Below are 22,874 nucleotides of genomic sequence, written 5' to 3' on the forward strand. Positions count from 1 at the left end.
CGCATGAGCGCCTTGCCGCGAGGCCACGTGGATCGCAAAGTGTGGATCGGCGCACGGGCAGAATGTCCGCATCACTCACCGACCCCACCCAAAAGAAGTGCCTTTGACCTTTTGCGCCCAAGTAACCCCGCCGTTAGGTGGCGTTGGCAGCGCGCCGCTCGCGCCATCTCTCGTAACATCTACGCCGACCGCCGCTGGCGCTTAGCTATGCGAGGAAGCCGGATTGCAGGAGACGGGAGCCATGGAGGGAAAACAACATCAGGGCGCTTGCTCACGCCAGCATTTTGACAGTGACCATCCGCGGACACCAAGTGTGATGAATTCATGTTTGCTTGTGCGCGTTGACACCATGCTTGTTAATCAAGCTAATAAGCAAATGTTTCCAAGTTTATAGGGCCGATAAAACTACTATCCTTACTTCGAAAAGCTGTCTACTAATTTGCTATCGCAATCGATGCTTTGCCTGATGGGGCAAAACTGCGACCTTTTATTCCAAACCCGCCATAAGCCTTTCATGGTAGATCAAAATGGCTGAGACCTAGCCCCATATGAGCATAAACACAGACTAGAATAGTTTTAGGCTATACCGGTCCTGGGGACAGAAATGCCCACCAGCTGCGCCATGCAACGTTACTAGAACCAACTTAATGTTGGCGCTGCGCGCCTCCCTAATATCTAGTTTGCTCGCAGCGACCTCAGCATATATACTTTTCGTTGTTCTGCGCCTCAACTAGGGAGCACCGTGCCACTTGGCCTAGTCTACCATATTCTAGTACACTCTAGTACACTCTAATACACTCTCAGCCACTTGCTAGCGCGTGCGGCCACCGGCCAATTGCCGGAAGCGTCGGAAAGTCCCATTTTATGAGCGCGAAAATTAAGAGAAAATGTGCGGGAGGCACCGTCGCATGGTGTGCGGAATGTGAACGGCTGCACTCTTTCTCTGAGACATTCTAAAAACACAATCGGCCATTTCTGAAGAAAACTTATGGAGAACTATGAGCATAGAGTGTTCACACTAAAGAAAAGCTAAATCTCACTCAACAATCTATTAAAAATATGAGCTTCCCTACTGCACATTAAAAAAAATTATTTTTTTCCCAAAATCACATAGCAATACCTGCTCACCTAGCAACATAAAAATTCGAGAGACTGCCCCGCAGGGGAAAGAGGGTAACAAATTTTAACCCCCCCCCCCCCCCCTTTCAATTTGCTTCTTCTTTTTGTGCTCATATCACAGGTGCACGTGGTACTGAATCCATACTTGTCACCTTTCCGCGAAGTGACAATGCACGGAAACTAAGTCGTGTATGATCTCAGAAGTACTTGCAAGTACTTCTTGGCTCTTGAAAACGCCATCGATCATTCCAACTAAACTTGGGAAAACACAAAGAGTAGTTCGGCGTTCCACACTACACTCGACGTTCTGACAAAGCCAACTAAAGCCTAGGCACCCACTGTCATTTAACGGCCAGATTGCTAAAAAAGCGCGAACCAGTCTGGGATGAGCCAATCTGGAAAATCCAATATGGCAGCGCCCGTCAGATGCTCTCATTCGTGGTGGTGCCGGTGGCCACTACTTCGATTCAAGGTGCATGCTGGTGACTAACTGCTCCTGCACTGCTTTCCTGAATGGTTATATTATAGAGCGTAATAGTATTATAGCGATAGGGCGTTAAAAAAACAAAAAAAAAACTCTGTGCTGTGGCGGCTACTTTCCGGGAGACTTGAGGTCGCGTCCGTAGAATCGGGAGATGTGTTTAAACGTCGGGAGGGTCCCGGATAATTCGGGAGAGTTGACAGCTATGCATAGCCCACCTGGAGAAGATAACGGTCCTTAAATTCAGTCCCAATGATGCTTTCCAGAAAGTCCAGAGACTTGTGGAAGCGAAGGTGGCACACAAGCACGGGAAGCAGCAGGGCATGCTGTGTGAGAAACAGGATGAATTATTGTTATGCTGCTGAAAAAAAAAATAAAATGAAGGCAGCTTTAATAACTCTATCTGCAGCACAGCATTTGCATTACAATAAGTAGCCCACTCTAGTGTGCTTTCAAAAGGCACGCTCTCCGTGCTTTTCCTCCTAATGTGTATATACGTAGCATCAACTGCTAATGCTAAGGGTGGCGCTAATTAACCCTTATCAGAAAAGATTACTGCAATGAAAAAATCAAGAGCACTGCTGTACTCACACAAAAAACTCACCATCTGAAAATCCAAAATGGCATGTTAATGGTATTCTAATAATTCAATAAATGGTTGATATTTAAAAAAAATGAATGTCCAAATTAATTGTTTTGCACATACAGCCAAATATGATATCAGACCTAATTAAATCAAACTATCTCTTATATAGAACAATTTTTGCACATTGTGACGTTGCAGTGAAAGCAAAGGAGAAGAGAATTTAGTAGAGGAAAGGCAAAGAGGGTGGCCTGAGCTAATTATGCTCTAGCCTGCTACCCTGCACAGGGGAAGGAGGAAAGCGGAGATAAATGAGCGATGAAAGATGATGATGACAGGAAGAAGGGATGGTATATGCAATAACCACATAGCACAGTGGTTTCAAGTCTCGAGTCTAGTCCGGTGCTCTTCAAATAGTTTATAACAGCCCTTGTAACTGCTGTTGCTACTGCGTGTTCACACAGTGCGGCCAAAATAGCACTTTCTGACAATGTTTGCCTTAAGCTGCAGTGAGAATACAGAGCAAAACATAGGGTTATATCTATTAACTAAAATGGTATCTACACCTAATAGATCGAACTCCATGCAGTGTCAAACGTCTCCATAAGTTGGATGTCTTGTGCAGGCATGTCATTCTCATACTGATCATAAAGGAAGCAAAAACAAAAAACTTTGCCTGTTGCTGTGGCGTGTGCCATGCACAAATTTTCAAAGCCAGGCAGGGCACCATGACGTACTGGTTCAACAGCCCCTCAGAAGAATCACATATATTCCGCAGCCCCAACTGAATGACTGTGCTAAGCATCTTGATACCACGCACCGCATTGCATGTCCTACCAACCCCAGTAATAGCTGTAACCACGGGGAAGAACAAAGACAGGTGTCTGAACTAGGCTGCCACACCGATGACTTTTTCGGTTGTGGTTTAGGTCTCTCTCAGCAGATGGCGCGGATGATAGGGGGGTGAAGCACAGCAGCTGGTTCAGTGCGTGGGGCTCCTCAAACACGCGTGCGCTTAACAGAATCACTATTAAATTGTCTCATATATGCCTGTGTGCCAGTCTAAGCCTCTGGCAAGCCTTTGGGAAGCAAGCTTAGGTATATCCTTTTAAACATCTAAGCTTAGTAGCACTATCTAAACGTAAATGTGCTTTGCAACTCGTGAAAGTTCACTGTAGAGACAGCGTGTTTACTAGTGCTCAACTTTGATACAATTGCAAAACTACCTGGCTATTGCAAGTGCAAAGCTTCTCAAGTTGTGCACATAAGTCATAAACCCACAGCTTACCAATTGCAGCTATGTTTGTGGTTAGCATGCATGCCAAGCATGCACATTGCTACAACCGTGCAAGTTACTTTTAATATTCGTTATTTTAATCTGGATTATATTGCAAGTTACTCAATTCAAACATTTTATTTACGCCGAGTGGTGTCCCCTAGTCTATTGAATGCTAACACGGCACGCTAGGGCATAAATTCAAGAAACACAAATGCACGACTATACAGACATTTCTCAAAGGGATATACATTAATGTCTGAATGATGTACATGATAGCTAGAATTATGTGATAACGATTGTTCGTGACCAAAACAATGTTTAAAGTATGCAAGAAATTCCACTGCAGTGTCTAGTATGTGTAAGCATAGCCTCAAATTTAGTTTGGCCCACTTCCAAATTTCAAGTTGGCCCACCCCCAAATTTAGGTTGACCCACCCCCACATTTCAAGTTGGTCCACCCCCAAATTTCACATTGGCCTACCTCTACTAAGCTTCCCTTGCATTTTCTATGGAGCCCTAGTATCCCTATGGGTATTATCTCTGATCAATTTTTTTTTTCAATTGTTCCTTATCGCTATAAAGCTACCAAGCATCTACATTTACACTATTATAACGATTCAATCTTTTAACTTGTGCAATTTACAAGGCATTACACTTTTCGCACGACGGGCTGGGGCAGCAGACAACAGGAAATGATGACCCCCCAACACTGCAGCGCTCCTGCCGGCAAAGGGATGAAGCACGAACAAAGAACTAGTCACTTGCTCTGCAGACAGATGGCACCAGTCAGACACCTGTCTGTTCTTCCACAGTGGTTGCAATCAATTGCTTACAGAAGCAATGCTCACGGTTGGTTTCTGCTTAAATGCCACTGGGTCACACGCTCAGTACTGGCACTTTGCGCCTTTGCAAGCGGGCAAATAACTTCACTAATTGGCGGATCAGGCAAAATGGCAAAATGTTGAAAACTTGAAGTTCTTATGAGCACTTATGAAAGCCTACACAAAAGGCCAGAGCTATTTTGTCCAGAGTCGAAACCTTAGATGCAAAACAAAACCAGTGTCAGCAAAACAGTTCCAAGACACTACTTGAAAACTAATATATTGTATAATATACCAAAAACTAAACCATAATTTGCAGAGATAATAGTTTACTGAAAGAATTTCATCAAGCATCACTCCATCACTGTTCTTTATTTTTTCCTACTTTTAAACTTAAATACAGCAATGAGTACACATGAAGATACTCCATACACTCATACAATTAGCTATTTGTATTAGCAACTAGTATATAACATGATCAATGCATGAAATAAAACCATGCAAAAAAAGAAACAACCGGGAGCCTGTAAATACCTGTACAACATCACACATGATGCCTGTCCGGTAGAAGCCCTTGCTGCTTACTACCACAGTACCGTCCTCTTCAAGTTGCTGGTGTGGATATAAAAGAAAGAAAGAAAATAGCATGTTCAGGCAAGCAATACATACGTGACTGGCAAGATGTGTAATTCAAGGTAAAAATGAAAAAGTTATATCTATACAAGTCTAAAAGTATAAAATTTTGAACCTTACAGTCACAAGTACGTGACCTGCAAGCCTCCCTCCTGTTGGTCTAATTAGAATGACATTTTACATGTAATAGAACACTAATAAATCTTAGTGCAAGCCCTGGTCTTACACCTCCAATCAATGCAATGGCCCATGCTTTAATAAAGGTAAGAGTGAATTCTAGTTAAGTACACAATAAAAAATCAAACAATAACAGAAAGCTTAACAAAGGTAGCAATACAAGCAATGAAATCATACAATGGCTTACAGAAAATCCAGCCCAATGGGATGCTAAAAGTGAAAATGCTGTGAACATTGCACAGCCTGCAGCGAATATGGCTCATCAAAATGAATCCTGAATGGCTACTTAACATATAGAGGTGCTGCATCACTTAAACTTCATGGAAGCCTCTCACCAATTGACTGCTGTGGCCAAAGTGCATAGTCAAAAAATGATTCAAATGAAAACCTTAAAAATACAGTAGTGAACAGAAATAGCCTACAATTTTCATGAAAATGTGCCTTACTGCTAGCAGTGGCCTAAAGAACTTCTGACAAGCAGCAGAAACTAAGTGGAAAGCCACACATAGTCAAAGTAGTAGTGCAAATGTGGTGGCTACTGTAGCACCATGCCCTGGATAGGAGTAGCATTCTGTTATATAATTTTTCTACACCATCCAACCAAGAAAGCTAACTGAAAAATAAAGCCACAGTGGATCAATAAACGCCTGTTCCTGCAGCAACGTGTACTACAAATAAAATGTTAGGTTGGCATGCTTGGGATAAAAGATTGATGGAAGACCTGTTTATTGCCAATTCTGCGCCTGCATCTTGCTGTGTTGACTGTAAGTTGAAGTCCACTTACAAAGCAGTATTGTCCAACAATACTGCTTCTAACAATATATCAGATATAACATGAAAAAATCACCGCACCATAAAATTCATAATGTGTTTTATAGTAAAATAAACAGCTTACTACGATGCTTTCATGCCATAGTTGCCAGTTACATAATTTTCAAAAGTATGATGCAGCAGGAATAAAAAAATTAAATGGGGTTGCAAGTTCCGTGTGATGGCAACGCATCATGTGCACATGCATACGTGCAGTGCGCTCCTCACCCCTTGAAGCATCAATCGACAGCTCAAAACACCAAGCCAGGTAAAGCATTCTCCATCTCATGGCCTCGCCTGCACACGTGGACAGAAAGTTACACGAGACGCATGCTTCCGTGTTTCCCTGGCACCTTGGCAGTCCCGTTGTCCCTTTCCAGTGCACTTCTGCGCCTCATACAGCCACTGTGGTTTCGCAAGATGGCTACACTGTGCGCTAATTTCCACCAGTACTTGACTCTGCTGGTTTGTTTGACAATTGTAGAGCTTGCACAACGATGGAGGGACCTCTGACACCTCCACTTCCATGCACGATGCAGCAGGAAAGGAAGAGCAAGCACACAGCGATAATGGGGAAATTCAGCATAGCAGGCCACAACAAAGGTAAGAAGGTGCGTGAGTTGGGGCAAAATTATAGACTCTCACGGTCGAACATCTGAATGATCATTCATCCCCATGGAAACTGCTCGAAAATCAAACAAAATCGTGGGCAGGGGGCAGAAGAGGATGCGACACAGCGTCAAGAAAGAAGGTGAACAGGCACTGTACCAGTGGTTTCTGAACACTCACACACACGCAACCTACTGATCAGTTGGCCAGTCCTGGTGGAGAGGCAAAACTCTTTCTTACATGCTTCAAGACGTTGACTTTCACCTAGGTGGGCTGGATCCGATGCTCTAGAAAGGCCCCAAGCCATTTCTGCCACTTTGAACATAATTTAAATAAACATGCACAGTGAAATCTCTATATAATGAACTTAAGGGGACCACGGTTCTTCTTCTTTCTGGGGTTTTACATGCCAAAACCAGTTCTGATTATGAGGCACGTCGTAGTGGAGGGCCCTGTTTTAGTTTTGACCACAAGGGGTTCTTTAACGTGCACTACAACGCAAGCACACGGGCATTTTGCATTTCGCCTCCATCGAAATGCGGCCGCCACGGCCGGGGTTCCATCTCGCGACCTCGTGCTCAGCAGTGCAGCGCTTTGCTAACTGAGCCACCGTGGCGAGTGGGGACCACGGTAAATGATTTCGTTATTCTGAAAAGTCGTTATAGTGAAAGCCCCAAAATTAACCATTCAGCCCATTAACCCATCAGTTCATAAGTTGTCACCATATGAGCTATCCATGAAGACGTCGCTGTTGGCTCTCGGACCGCGCTGTGCTATTTGCCATGGATTCCAGCCCACGTACCACCGAAACAGTGTAATAACAGTAACGTGCTCAAAAAGACGCTGACACCGAGAAAACTACCGGCAAAAAGGACGCTCCATGTCGCCTCCAAAGCACAATGTTTTTTGTTGTTTGTTTTTCACATTTCCTTGCCGGGAACACCACAACTGCCTTGTTCGAGGTGGACCCTGAACTATTTGTAAATGACACCGCCCGGAAAGTACAAAGTGTGACCGTGTGGAAACCCCACAAGTACGGAGGTTATATTTTCCGTGCACGTAGCATAGCCAGTACGGCCCAGAAAGAAGCGCGGAACAGGTGCGCAAAAAGAAGGGCAAAGAGCCGCGCTTCCGTTGCTAGGCGACACTGGTCTGGGCGGAGCATGCGCTCGCAAAACCTGATGCATTGCTGCCTCAGCTAGTGTGCGAACAGTCCTGTGCGTGACAATGGCCACTTCGGGACCTTCTCAAAAAGAACGGTTTGCCTGACTGTTCAGTTGACACTCGGAACGAAAAAGCGCGAGTCGAGAGCTAAAGTATTTTGCGGTGATGCCTAACCCGATGCGCGCCTTCTCACCACACTGGTCCCGCTACTCTACTAAGCTACGCTGTTGGAGTATCCGTCCACGCGAGGCCTTCGGGCACACTGCACCGCTGTAGAGCGCAAGGGCGTCGTTCTAAACCAGAGACGGACCCAGTGCAACGCGCACCGGCGTATCATCTGCCTGGTATGGTTGGCTTGTATGGAAAAGGCGTGCACAAAAGAACCTGTGTGCACGCGCGGGTGACAGCCGTTTTTCTTGCAACATGGCGCTGTCACCGATTCGTGTGATTGTCGCGCTGATTTCGAGTCTTTTTTGGAACTCGTGGAGTGATTATCGCGGGCGATTGGCCTTTGAGAGGCAGCCGCCCCTTTCCAACGCCGATGCTGCGTGCCAGCGTACTTTTATTTTTCCCCTTCAGGTGCCATTCAGGTTTTCCGAACACATGTGCCGCGGCGTCCGCTTTCTGAGCCCAGTTGTCTCCTGTTTCAGCTGCCGTGACTGGATACATGAAATTAAGAATCCCCAGATTTTGAAATATTTTTGTAATAGTGAGGCGTTAAACGATCGTTATTCTGAAAAGTTCGGCATTCCGAAGTTCGTAGTACTGAATATTTTTACATTGAAACTATAAGAAACCAACTTTCTGAAAATATGTTATTCTGGAAAGTTCGTTATTGTGGGGTTCGTAGTAAAGAGATTTTGCTGTATAATGTGTGCAGATGCTGTAAGGTCATATTTGGCAAACATGGCAGCACTTCGTGTGGTGGGGAAGCCACAAACTTAGGTGCTGTCTCCGGGCCCTGGGCCCTTACTTGGGTAAAAGCTGTCAATTGGTCGAACTACGAGGAATGAAGCATCAACGTGACGAAAGCTGGCTGTGTGTTCCGAGAAGAGGAGGGCTCACCAATTACAGGGGAGGTTGGAGCAATTTTCGTTGAAACTGGAGCAGGTTAAAGGGGCCCTCGAACACTTCCCAAGCCACCGTCTTTCTGTTGGAAGTTGTCGACACTGACAATTGGAGATGCTTTTAGCGCAGGTCAAAGCAACAGTATCGAAATATTTAACATTTTAATCACGCAAACAAATCACTACATCGCTGCTGACTGCATCATCACCCGGTGGCGCTCACCAGAAGCATCATCACATCATCACTCGCTCCTTCATGATTGGTTAAAAACAAAGTTGCAGATAACCATAGCACTGAAGCAAAAATGTGATACATAAAGATTTTATTTTATTTTTATTGCTGTACTTTTGATATTAACGCAAACAGAAATAGTGGGGAAAAAAAAAAGAAAGATGAAGAATAAGGTCACTATGACCGCAATACACGGTATGGCTGTTCTTTTGCCCCTGGTATGGTGGCATACCTCTGGCTCCTGAGCACGAAAGCTTCTGCTCTCGCTGTGTACACTCGTGAGCAGCCTTGTCACCTCACTGCCTAGTTTTGCACACGTGTGTTCAGGTGGCGCAGGTTTCTCACCTCAGTGCATTGTTGTTTTGCACCTTTTTTCTTGTTCGTGGCGCTGTGCTGAACTGAAGAAAGAGACGTTGGACAGTCCCAGGTTGCTCGACCAGTAGTGGCACACATGAAATGTGCTAGAATGTGCAAAGGTATTTTTTTACTATGGTAACAGCGTCGTCAGCACACCAAGTAACCGGAGTTCGTGAACATAGTTTATGTAGGCAACTATGGAATAGTGAACCTCCGCTATGTAGGCTCGTCGGGCTCTCACCATTGGCAACGAGGGGTTACATCAGTGGGTGAGAGAAAGAGGGTAGAAGACCCCTCTAAATTTGAGTTGGGGGCAAGCAATCTACACAGCGTTGAACTGAAAAACAGTGACTTGAAAAAGTGTCTGAGGGCCCCTTTATCGGGGGGAAGAGAGGGGGGGTGGGGACCAAATTTTCGGAGCTGCAAGTTTGAAATTTGGAGCAGCTCATTTGCAGAAGAAATTTTTTACACTACCCTTCATTTTGAATGAACTCCTCCAGTGTTATTCTTTAAGTATCTTACATAGCCATAGATTGACTTCAGAGGGCACGAAAATCTCTTGTTTTACTCTGTTCCACTTTCTAGTTATCACCAACACACTAAAGTTCCGATAATCAGACACACTAAAGTCCCAAACTGCATTTTGGGTCCTGTCGCGGCAGCAAAATCTAATATTGAAAATAACTCTCAGTATTCAAGCACATAAAACAGGGATGGGAATGCCAAAAGTAATTTTGAAGCAATTATGGAGCAGATAAAATTTAATTCCTGGGCAGATTGGAGCAGACAAATTTGATTTTGGAGCAGTCTATAGAAATTAGCAGCATCAACTTTTGCATGACTGGAACTCGTTATGAACTGATCGGATGGCTGACTTCATAGCCTTAGGATCAATCATCTGACTGAGTGCCAGAATGCTGTCTTGGCACAGTGCTAGGCACAGTGCCATTCGACGTGCTTAGTGCCGATGCATGTGAAAGTGATCGACCGAGAATTTCATTGGCATTACTTTGGAAAGGCTCCATGTGGTTAATGCGTGGCCAGTACGCTACTTTCCAATTTCACTCACTTTTCTCAAAACATCACTTATTAAAAATTTTTTCATGCTTTTTGCAGCTTCAAGTTAATAGGGTTTAGTGTAGGAGGATCCGCCATCAGTGGTACCCTTCTGCAGTTCCTCAATGGCCACTGGCCAATGCTTGCTTTCTTTCTCCAGAAAACTAACATGAGCAGCACGATACAGTGCATTCGAATGCATACTACATGCTACTTACCTAACTGTGAAGCATTTTTGATGTTTCCTCAAGGGATGACAGTACATTATTTTCACTGATCAAAAGCCTCTAACTACAGCCTTCACATCTGCCTGCACTACTTACAGTCCTTGAAATTGTCATCTGGCATTCTTGCCTGAGTTCACAACTAATATCAGCACATAAAAGGCACAGACATTGCTGCTGTGACACCTTCAGCCGCATCTGCAAACTCTGCAACTCTTAACTTCACGCTCCAGCGGCTTGCAGATTTACAAGAATGAGACCTCCACGCTCTCCTGTTGTTGCGTTCCTCATCTCTCCATCTGAAGAAAGTATACTTTCCAGACACCGGCATCCACTTTGTGTTAAACGTGGGTTCCAGCTGTCAATCCCTCCAAAAAAATATTATGGCACACTTCCACCCCATTAGTGAAGTTCGCTATTCCCGATGCGCGTTTGCCTCCACCTATGTCAATTAAACGGGGAAGGCTTAGGAGTAACGATCAACGGCGAGTATCTCAGAAACCTTCGGTTTGCAGATGACATTGTCCTGTTCAGCACATTGGGGACGAATTACAACGAATGATTGAGGACCTTACAGAAAGTGTAAGAGTGGGGTTAAATATTATTACGCAGAAGACAAAAATATTGTTCAACGCCTGGCAAGGAAACAAGGATTCAGGATCGCCAGTCAGCCTCTAGAGTCTACAGGAGTATGTTTCTAGGTCAATTACTCACGGGACCCTGATCATGAGAAGGAAATTTAAAGAATAAAAATGGGTTGGAGTGCATACGGCAGGCATTGCCAAATCCTGACTGGGAGCTTACCACTGTCATTGAAAAGAAAAGTGTACAATCATTGCATTCTCTACCGATGCTACATATGGAGCAGAAACTTGGAGGTTACAAAGAAGCTCGAGAACAAGTCAACCCTTCAGATGCTGATGAATTCTGTTGACTGGAAACTTACATTCACTGCATTTCTGCATATTCAGAACCATAAAAGCATACAGCTGCAGAATAGATCAAGAATTTTTGTTTATTCTTATTGAGTTTTTTCAAGTTTACAGAACATGGACTCCATGCGAAAACTCGCTAGAAGAACATTACATATGAGAACATCAACTATTTCATGTCTAGCAGGCTTGAATAAAATTCGGTGTAGCTTGCACTAGAGGCGCAAGGCTAAAACAAAGTGGAGCTGATCGGTTCCTAGCTGGTGCTGGCTATACGAAGTGATGCTAAGTTATACGAAGTATGCCAAGTGATGCAATGTTTTTACAAAGTGATGATAAGTTATACGAATTAATGCCAAGTTTTACATAGTGATGCAAAGCAATGCAAGGCAGATGCCAAGTCGCACCGCAACAGTAATCACACAGTCCAGTCGGCTTCGACGCTGGCAGTCTCGCTTAGCAGTGCGCAGCGATTCTTGGTAAGCGGCTTCTTCCTCGGCAGTGCAAACCTTCCTTGGTCTCCCCATGTCTACATCTGGCACGCCGCCGCCGCGCACTGGCTTTTATACGGAACGAAGGAGTGCATGCACAGTTGGCCGTGACGTCACGTCTGACTCGCGGCATGCACAGCACTGCGCAGCTGGTGGCAAAGTCGTAGGAAAAGTGGGGCGAAAGCTATGCACAGTGTACGGGCAGCAAGCGCAGACGTGCCAGGATGACATCACGGCGCATGCGCAGTAGCGCGCAGCTGGAGGAGCTCGGCGAGAGCCGTGTCTGTGTAGGGCGAAGCGAGCATGCACCGCCCATGCAGGTGCGCGCTCGCTTCGGCCTACACATTACGCTCGGCATAAACAGCTCTGCTGTTAAAAGCACCCATCAATCTACCTTGCCACTTGTTTTACTAATACATTTTGCACCCGTTATTCAAACTTGCAACACGATTCCCATCGGAACAGTTTCAAGATGTATGCGAAACATTTTAAGTACCATTACATTCATCAATTATTGCTGTTGAAGCACTTACTTGGCGCACACAATTGTGTACACAGCGTCTTAAAGGTTAAGGACTGCACAAAGTGCGATGGAACGAAAATGCAAGGCTAAGAGACAGGAAGAGAGCGGTGTGGATCAGAGAGCAAAGGGCATATTGGATATTCTAGTTGACATTAACTCTTTCCGTACCACGCCCAATGGGCATGGTTAGCCCTCTATCAATGGTTTAAAACACCGCTTTCGAGACCTTCCGTGCCGCTCACAGACATAATGCGCCATCCGACGTGAAGGAGAACTACATTTTAGTTTTTTAAGCACTTCGCTTTTTTTCCTGCGAGCCAGTAATATTTAAACGTGCTCCAAAGTTTCGTGATCGTTCAAAGGAGACGGAAAAAATGGCTGCCTGCTATTGATGGTTTCAAAAGCCGCTTTCGAGACCTTCCGCGCTGCTCACGAACACACTGCACCATCAGATGTGAAAGAGGAGAAACTATATTTTTGTTTTCTAAGCAGTTCACTTTTTTCCGCCAAGCGGTGATTTTTAAATGCGCTCTGAAGTTTCGCAATCGTCACAGCAGAATTAAAAATGTCCAGCTCCGGAAATGTCGCACGCGATTCCGCTGCCCATGCGGCTGATGTTATCAATACATCGAACAGCAGCGAGTCACAGGACGCTGACTTTTCGTCAGACTTTGAGTCTGAAATCGACGACGACGCAAACCAGCTCGGAACATTGGCGGCCACAGCACGGCATGCCCAACTGTAACGCTGGAGTTAAATGTTTGTAGCGAAATACCTGTTCAATTAAAAATTTCGATTTTTTGGGAGATAGTGCCTAATAGACGGCAATACATTTTGTATATCTCATAATTTTCGTACCATTTTTTTTTCTTAGTACAGTATAGACCGCTTATAACGTAACCGCTTATAGTGCAAGACCGGATAAATATGTGACGGAGGGAAGAAGCAAGACGGGAAAATAATTTACAATATTTCACGATTGACAATGATTGACACAACCAGTCAGTCACTGAAGCGTCTCTTCTTCAGCCCCCTAGCTCGTGTTCCTCTTCCTCGTCATGTAGCAATATTGTGCAGAGCCGTGTAACATATGTCCGCCCGTGGGAGCGCCGTCCCGGTGCTTCCTAGGTAGAAGAGGACTGGTAGCGTTTCAGGCGGCTGACATGAACGAGTCATGGGAAGTCTGGAGGGAGCAAGTAGGTGTGACCGGAGAGATCTCGTAGGTCACGTCGGTCACCTGGCGAAGGAACCGATAAGGACCAGAGTAGCGAGACATTAGTTTTCAGAGAGGCCGACGCGCGGGTCGGAGACCGTAGAAGGACAAGATCCCCAGGAGCATAGTCAGCGTCACGGTGACGACTGTCATAAATGCTTTTCTGTTGATCTGGGAAGCACAAAGGCGATGGTGAGCAACTTGGCGTGCTTCTTCGGCTCGGGCAATGACGTAGCGGGCATACTCAGACACGGGCTCTTGAGGGGTAGGCAGTATGTGTCAAAAGGCAATACGGGATCGCGGCCGTACAACAATAAATGGCGAGTAACCAGCAGTGTCGTGGCGCGAGAATTGTACGCGAATGTGACAAAAGGGAGAGCAGTATCCCAGTCACGATGGTCATCAGACACATACATGGAGAGCATTCCGTTATTGTTCGATTAAGCCGCTCAGTTAGACCGTCGTCTGCGGATGGTATGCAGTAGTAAGTTTGTGTTTGGTAGAACAGGAGCGGAGCAAGTCGTCCACAACTGTAGAGAGGAAGTAGCGACCCAGTCGGTAAGAAGTTGACAGGAGCGCTGTGGTGAAGAATGATGTCGTGCAACAGGAAGTCGGCTACGTCTGTTGCACAGGAGGTTGGGAGGGCTCTGGTGATCGCAAAACCGAGTTGTATAATCGGTTGCGACGGCAATCACTTATTGCCGGAGGTAGATGTGGGGAAAGGTCCCAGGAGTCTACACCACGCGAGAGAAGGGGTCGGCAGGAACGTCAAGAGGTTGGAGTCGACCAGCAGGGAGCGCAGACGGCTTCTTCCGGCGCTGACATAACTCACACGAAGCGAAATAGTGGCGGACACGGTCGTATACGAGATTCCCCAAGGTGACCAGAAGTTGGTACATCGTGCAGCTGGGACAGAACAGTGGTACGAAGATGCCGGGAATGACAAGCAGCATCTCAGGTCCACTAGGTGCATGCGCGCCGATGTAGAATGCCGTCCTGGAGTACGAACAAGCGAAGGAGGGATCGCTTGACCCAGATGTGAGCTTGTCCATGATACCACTATGGTTGGATCTCGGCGCTGTTCGGTAGCGAGGTCACCAAAAGCAGATAGTGAAAATACAGAAGCATCGGTCGCAGGAACTCAGGAGGGTCGACTGGATGGCGGGACAAGCAGTCATCTTGTTGTAAACGGCCGGACTTGTAGGCAACTGTGTACGAGTATTCCTGTAAGCGCCCAGCGCCCTAGGCGACCGGTAGGGTCTTTCAGGGACGAAAGCCAGCAGAGTGCATGGTGGTCTGTGGTGACCTTAAATGGCGCCATATAGATAAGGGCGAAATTTCGCCACTGCCCAGACAAGCGCAAGGCACTCACGTTCAGTGATGGAATAATTACGCTCAGCGGGAGAAAGCAGACGGCTGGCGTATGCAATCACACGGTCTGACCTCGCTAATGTTGGCATAAAATGGCACCGATTCCATGACCACTGGCATCAGTGCGGACTTCTGTAGGAGCAGACGGGTCGAAGTGCGCCAGGATGGGTGGAGACGTCAGGAGCGAGATAAGCTTCGAGAAGGCGGTTGCCTGCGCAGGGCCCCAGGAAAATGAAACGTCTGCCTTCAGAAGAGCAGTAAGAGGACGGGCGACTTCCGCAAAATTTTGCACGAAGCGGCGGAACTATGAGCACAGACCCATGAAGCTCCGGACACTTTAGTACAGGTTGGGACAGGAAATTCTGTACGGCACTAACTTTGGTCCGGGTCTGGGCGCACACCAGATGAGTCACAAGATGACCGAGGATAGCAATTTGGCGGCGGCCGAAGTGGCATTTAGATGAGTTAAGTTTAAAGGCCAGCAGTGCGAAAAGCAGGAAGATGAGCGAGAGGCGCTCCAGGTGCGAGGCAAATGTAGGAGCAAAAACGATGACGTCGTCTAAGTAGCAAAGACAGATGGACCACTTCAGGTCATGCAGGAGTGTGTCCATCATGCGTTCAAATGTAGCTGGAGCATTACATAAGCCGAACGGCATGACTTTGAACTGGTATAAGTCGTCAGGCATTATAAAGGCAGTCTTATCGCGGTCCAAGTCGTCGACGGCAATCTGCCTGTAGCCGGAACGAAGGTCAATGGAAGAAAAGTACTTCGCACCGTGGAGGCAGTCGAGGGCGTCATCAATGCGTGGTAGAGGATAAACGTCTTTCTTTGTGATCTCGTTAAGGTGCCGGTAATCCACGCAGAAGCGCCAGGTGTCGTCCTTCTTTTTAACTAGAACGACAGGGGACGCCCAAGGACTGGATGACGGTTCGACGATACCTCGAGAGAGCATCTTTTCGACCTCCGTGTGAATGACTTGTCGTTCATGCAAAGACATGCGGTATGGTCGCCTGTGAATAGGTGTGCGTCACCAGTGTCAATACGGTGTGTCGTCAGAGAGGTCTGGCCTAAAGGGCGACCATGCAGGTCAAAAATGTCGCTGGACGGGCAAGCAGATGGCGTAGCTGGTCGGCGTGGTGTGGCAGAAGCGGGAGCAATCATGTTTGTTAACTCTGGATAGACAGCCGGCAAAGAAGATGCAGAGTCAAGGGTAGACGACGTAATATCAGCAGTCAAGGCTGATAACTGGTAATCTTGGGAGGAGGACAGCGTACCCAAGGCTATGCCTTGCGGGAGGACGTGGTCCCCAATTCCGAAGTTACGAGAGGAAGGCTGGTGGAGTTGTTGGTGATAGTGACAACGGTGTGCGGAAGAGCAACGTGATGGGCAAGGAGAACGTCCGTGAGAGGAGAAACATATAGTCACCGTCAGGCACAGGTGGAGCGGGGGAGAGGAGGACGCAGGTCAGGCTTGTGGGGGGAGTCGAATGTGCTCAGCCGAGCACAGTCTGCTGGGAACTTCCTCGGTGGGTCAGGGCAAGGCAAATCGAGTTGAACAAGTCCAGCGGAGCAGTCGATAAGTGCGGAGTGAGCGGATAGAAAATCAAGGCCTAGAATAATCATGGGGACACTCTCGAATAAGAGTAAATAATACAGATGTTTGGCGGCCAGCGCGCCCACACGAGCGGCACACATTCCTATTGTGGCCAGTGTTCTTCACATCAGCGACTCGCACAACACAGGACGCCGCAGGTGTCAGGACTTTAGTGAGCCGTCGACGAAGCTGGTCACTCATCACAGAGATGTGCGCACCGGTATCAAGCAGAGCAGTAACAGTGACACCATCCACATACACATCAAGTAAATTCCTATCTGTCGGTAAGGTCAGTAGAGGTATTGCAGTCCGGGTCGATCTAGCAGCGTCACCCCTCGGAGCTGCACCCGTCAGTTTCCCGTAGAGCGCCGGTACATGGGGGACGGAGAACGGCGAACAGTGGGGTGAGCGAGACAGGGGACGTCGTGGTGAGGGTGAACGACTCTGCGTGTAGATGCCGACGCCTGAGTACAGTAGTATGGCTCTGTGGAATCTTCCGGTGGTGGTTGAGTACCGGGTGGGCGGCGGTAAGGCGGGGACGCAGACCGATATTGCGATGACGTCCAGGTATTGCGGCAGTGACGGGAAATGTGGCCAACGCGTCGGCAGTTGAAGCAAATCGGCCTGTCATCGGATGTTCGCCATTCAGCTGGGTTGCGAAAAGGCCGAGAGGGGTACTGGCGTCGCGAAGCAGGGATCGTAGGGAAGGCATAGGTATCCGATCGGTTGACGGAACAGACAGACTGAATGCCAAGGTTCGCCAACTCTTCGCGTACGACAGACTGCACGAGGGAAATTGTCGGTCGAGAATCGGTAGCATAGGTCTGGAAGCAAACCGGTGCCGTGGCTTCGATCTCTCGCCAAACGACACGAACGAGGCTCTCAGACGTAGGCGGCTGAAGCGGAGAGTGAAGATCCTCGCACGACGACGTAGCAGCTGTGTTTGGAAGACGCGTGAATTGGTGTGCGAAGCGACGACTTTTGCTTCTTCGAAGCGTCGACATTCATTAATGACGTCGTCGATGGTGGAAAAATTCTTATATACGAGCAGATGAAAAGCGTCGTCCGCTATGCCCTTCAGTACATGGTTCACTTTGTCTTCTTCCGACATCCGCTCGTCAACTTTGGGGCAAAGGGCAGAACATCCTGGATGTATGTCAGGTATGATTCGGTCGACGTCTGGACGCGAGACCCAAGCTCCTTTTGCGCAGCTCGCTGACGGCCAACAGGCTTGCCGAATAACTCGCGGAGCTCTTGCTTGCATTGCTCCCAGCTAGTCAATTCTTCATCGTGGTTTCTAAACCAGACCCGTGCCGTGCCTTGCAGGTAGAAAATTATGTTTGCCAGCATAACAGTTGGATCCCACTTGTTATGGGCGCTGACAAGCTCGTACATGTGGAGCCACTCATCGACGTCAAGGTTGTCGGTCCCGGAAAACGTGCCTGGGTGCGGGGCTGGGACAAGATGACTGTCGGCATTCGGGTAGTGGTTGCTCCTGTCGGCATGGTGGCTGTCCCTGCACCGGCTCCAGCACGTCATGTTGTTAGTGACCAGGCTACGTCCACTGCGGAGCTCCGTCGTGCACAACACCCAGCACCTCCACCAAATATGTGACAGAGGGAAGAAGCAAGACGGAAAATATATTTACAATATTTACATGATTGACAATGATTGACACAACCAGTCAGTCACTGAAGCGTCGTCTTCTTCAGCCCCCCAGCTCGTGTTCCTCTTCCTCATCATGTAGCATATTGTGCAGAGCCGTGTAACAATATGGTCTTTTCACACTTCCGTTAATTTTCCCATAGCATCCATGTATACGCATACCACTAACAGTGCAGCCACGTGAGACGAAATACAGGTTATAATGCGGCTTCGCGGGAAAATCTCGCCGACAAGGGCAGCAGCGAGCACGCTTCTCAACGAGGTGCGCCCACCGAGGAAGAGGGATCAACGAGGGCGATGCGGAGGAGGAGGAGTATGAGACGTGGAGCATGAGTCCAAGGGTGATAAAATCGTTGCCGCGCGCCGTATGTGCGAGTGAAAGCGCGCGGGTGGTAAAACATTCTAGTACACTGTAGCGCGGGGGACGCGCACCTTCACGGAGAGCAAACGCAACTTCGTCGCGCGAATGGCCGTAGAGGTACGTGAGGGAGGGATGGAGGGGGGGCGACGCTATGCTGCGGCACCAAATGCGTATCTTGCAACGGGCGCAAGGCGAACTGGCGACACAATCTCCCACGCGAAAGGAGCAAAGCGGGAAGGCAGCACAGGAGGGAGGGGGGAGGACGCGGTTCTACTCTGCCAACAAATGCGTTTGCGCCTGTGCCGGCTGTCGGCGTTGTCGCGCGCACCATATCTTAAAAGCGATCTCCACACGGCTCTGACCTTTGTAGGCACTGTGCTTACGCCGCTCAGTTTCCGATGCAGCGATAGACCGAACGAACGAACGAGCCGTGTTTTGACAGTGGTTGTCTGCGGTCATCGAGTCTATTCATGTTTGCTTGTGCGCGTTGACACCACGCTTGTTAATTCAGTTAGTAAGCAAATGTGTCAAGTTTATGCAGTCGATAAAACTACTATCCCTACTTCTTATAGCTCTCTAATAATTTGCTATCGCAATTGATGCTTCGCCTTTCGGGCGAAACTGAGACATTTTTTTTAATTATTACTTCTTCTGCTTCATGCGAAGATCATGGGTACTTGGACATTAACCATTCAACGTTCGTAAATTTAAACAGATGCATAACTCGCAGTCGCACGCTTCGATTCTCGGATACGCGCGGCTGCTTGGTTTACATGTTTTGCATATGTGCGGAGCTTGAAAATCGTTGTTTGAAAATCGAAGAAGCCTTCGTCCTGCAGTGGACATAAAAATAGGCTGATGATGATGATAATGTCAATATGATAAGTCTTTATGAAGTTTTGCAGAGGAACCAACTTGAGTCTCTATATTGAACAGCATCACCATCCAGCAGGACAGGCACACTTCAGTAGAAGACGTGGACCCACACATTACAAAGACTTCAAGATTTTAGCGGAGTCTTCACAATAAGGCACGGATGTAGTACCCTTGCCCAGCATCATACAGAGTCCAGAGACAGTCCGCCGGTTAGATGCAAGCTCTACCCAGTCAATGCTAAGGAATAGATAATCATGGACTGCATCAATGACCTGCTAGAACAGGGGAAAATGTCCCAGTGTTGCCAAAAAAAAAAAAATCGGGATGCTGCCACCTTGAAATTGACTACCGTATTTTCCGGTCTATAATTCGCACCCCCCACAAAATGGCAAAAAAAAAAACAAACAAAAACGAGCTCGGGAACTCCATCACGAGAAGAACGTACCCGCCACCTCGATAGTGTGCACAGAACCCGTAGCAATTAAGTCAACCAGCGCACTTTGCATGGCCATAACATCGAATCCGATTTTGACGGCAGTTTTTCCAGAAAAAAAAAAAAGTTGCACCGTTCTATAAGACGCACCGACGAAACACTCAGAAAAAAACAGCGTCTTATACACCGGAAAGTATGGTACTAGTATGCACCAATGTGTGCATCTTATGCCGCGAATGGACTGGATGTTAGCACAACTTGGTCGAGCAAAATGGTTCTGAAGTTTTTGATCTCTCCCAAGTCTTCTTCCAGATTATGGTTTGTAATGAGGACCTCACTGTCACTTTGGTGGCGGCCGCGCCGCCTCTGACAAGAAGTGGTCCATGTTACTTACCATGCAGAAAGTAAGCATTTATTTTTTGCTCATTAACTTAAAGGCAAGAATGAGGGGAAGGGCAGGGGATAGGCAACAAAGGAAAGAGTGGCACATGCGTGCTCCATGCTTGGGTTTATCACTGGGAGCACGTGCTTCGCAAAACTCACAAAACCTGCCTTCAGCAGCCACCAGGACATATTTGAATTCACTAGGATGCCCTTCAGTGTGGCAGGAAGACTAACCACATTTCAAACCTTGATGGACAGGGTCCCGAACGGAATCAGAGTGCCGAACAGAATCAATCGCAAATTTGCGATGACATTTTTCGACAATGTTCTGGTGTACTCTAAAACTTTTGAGAACCATGTTGTGCACGTGCGGAGGTGCTGCAATGCATTTGTAGTGCAGGCTGACAATTAGCCTCGACAAGGTGCAAATAAGCCATCAGTCATTCATCCTAAAGGGGTATTCATACGAGGGAGAAATTCTGCCTCTCAGTGCAGGGAGTGCACATCGCGTGAAGTCACACTTTTGTGAGATGGCATGCTGCTGCCACATATCTCTGAAGAGATGGGCTTTTGATCTAGAGGAGCAAATGCATTTGGCAGAGGATGCAGCAGTCAGAGGGTAAGGGGGTGTTGCCTTGCAGTAAGAGGGCAACAGTCATTTGACAATCGGTTCGTTGTTGTGGTTGCCGAGACCCAGTCAAAATTTTGACAGTGCACTTCACCTGTGGGCATTAGGATGGCAAAGTTAGGTGACAATGCCACTCTATGGGGCTCCCAACCTCAAGTTTGCTGCCAGAAGCAAGCGCCGCTCCTTCCCCTAGCAGAGAGCCGCGTCACCATCGGCCAGTGCACTGGCACCACCAGGCGCGTGATCAAGCTTTTGCAAACGTGCTCCTCGTCTCGCCTTTGTTTCACAATAGTTGCAGTGGCCGCATGAAGCCCAGGTAGCTAAGGAGGTCAGTACTGTTGCATAGTGAACTGCCACGATGGTGACAAAAACACCTGGGACCTGCAGCCACCTGACAAGTTTTGCAGATTAATGGGTAAATGGTATGACAAGGCACACAAGGAGGCACGATAACCACCGTCCGCAGAATCAAGTAAGTCGGATTGTCAAAGTTAGTTGTTTTCCTGACAGCTTGCTGTTTTGTGGTAACATTGTTACTTTCGCCTTGTAGCTCAGTCATGACAGTTTGCTCTTGACGACAAGAATATGCTCCAGCTCTACTTGGACGTGTTTGAGTGGCACATGGGGTGCCGGTTGATTTGCGCATGCGACACACATTGTGCTTTTTCATGTTTGCGTTTGCTTGATAGCATGCAGGGGCTGTTTGTACATGCGTCTTGATCGTAAGATTTCTGTAGTAGCAAGTTGCAAGCAGTCGAGCGCTTTAGCACAGGCGTATCATAAGGTAGCCCATTTGTCAAAAGAATGCCGACCTTAGTGCGTGACATCTTGAAGAGGCGAGTTGGGTTGCGAGAGGAGGAGTGGTGGTTTGAATTGCTTTGGCTTTCGGTCGTTCTTTAATACCGGTGTAACGTGGGCACTTTCATCACGATCAAGCCTGATCCGGATCAAATTTTTCTATTGCGATCAAGAATGGTCGCTGCTACATGGTCCACCAATCCGGATTGAGTTGGTTGAGCTCACTCAGGATGACGGTGCAGACGACAGCCCACGATCGTGATCAACGGATCCAGATCGTGCAAAATCGTGGTCAAAAGGGCCCATGTAGAAGCACCCAATCAGGCTCGCACCCGATCATATTCCAAAGTGTCTGTGCGGAAGAGGTATAAATTCGTCATGGGTTTCGGGAGCTCGGAGACGTCCCAGCTGTGTCGTGCAACACGATGGTAAAAGCACCTCTCTTGCTACTTGTGAGTGGCTTTTCATGGGAGTTTCTTCACGCTTTCTTAGTCTTTGACGAGTCTTTTGCCTCTACGTTTTTAACATGTGGTGATATCGCATCACACCACACACTCGCTGCACCTGCATGAAGCTGCCACTGCCTGCCGGTGCTCAGCGTGGCACTTAGCTGAGACTATGAGCCTCAATGTCCCCTTTAATAAAAGACCCCAGTGACACGCGAGAGCCCCTTCGATTGACTGCGTGACATGGTAAAAATTTGCCATGTTGAAAGCAAACAAGCGCAACTTACTTAACTTTGCAAACAACAGCAGTGTTGCACGCTTGTCTCCTCTTTTTGCACTACCTGCCCTGAAATATGTGGAATTTTATGAGTGAGCATCAGTTCTTAGTGTTTTTGAAGCTGTTGTGGCATTGAACGACAGGCTTGTGCGAACAAATGCACAGGAGACACAATCTTGTAGCCCGTATCCCATACACAACACACCGGTGCAACCGAGCGCACTGGACACTTTTTCATTTGCTCTTGTAAGCGGTGCCGCCCAGCAGTGT

General features: G+C 47.5%; 1 protein-coding gene across 1 annotated transcript in view; it reads right to left on the reverse strand.

The window, feature by feature from the left end:
* Nucleotides 1-22,874, reverse strand: part of LOC119437479 (ribonuclease 3-like) — a 179,434-nt gene that overhangs the window by 66,996 nt on the left and 89,564 nt on the right. The window contains 3 exon segments of the mRNA XM_049660036.1: nt 1,819-1,926; nt 4,818-4,883; nt 10,497-10,509. Coding sequence (XP_049515993.1) covers nt 1,819-1,926; nt 4,818-4,883; nt 10,497-10,509 — 187 coding nt within the window.

The sequence above is a fragment of the Dermacentor silvarum genome, chromosome 1 (assembly GCF_013339745.2).
Source record: "Dermacentor silvarum isolate Dsil-2018 chromosome 1, BIME_Dsil_1.4, whole genome shotgun sequence".
In the NCBI taxonomy this organism is placed as follows: Eukaryota; Metazoa; Arthropoda; class Arachnida; order Ixodida; family Ixodidae; genus Dermacentor; species Dermacentor silvarum.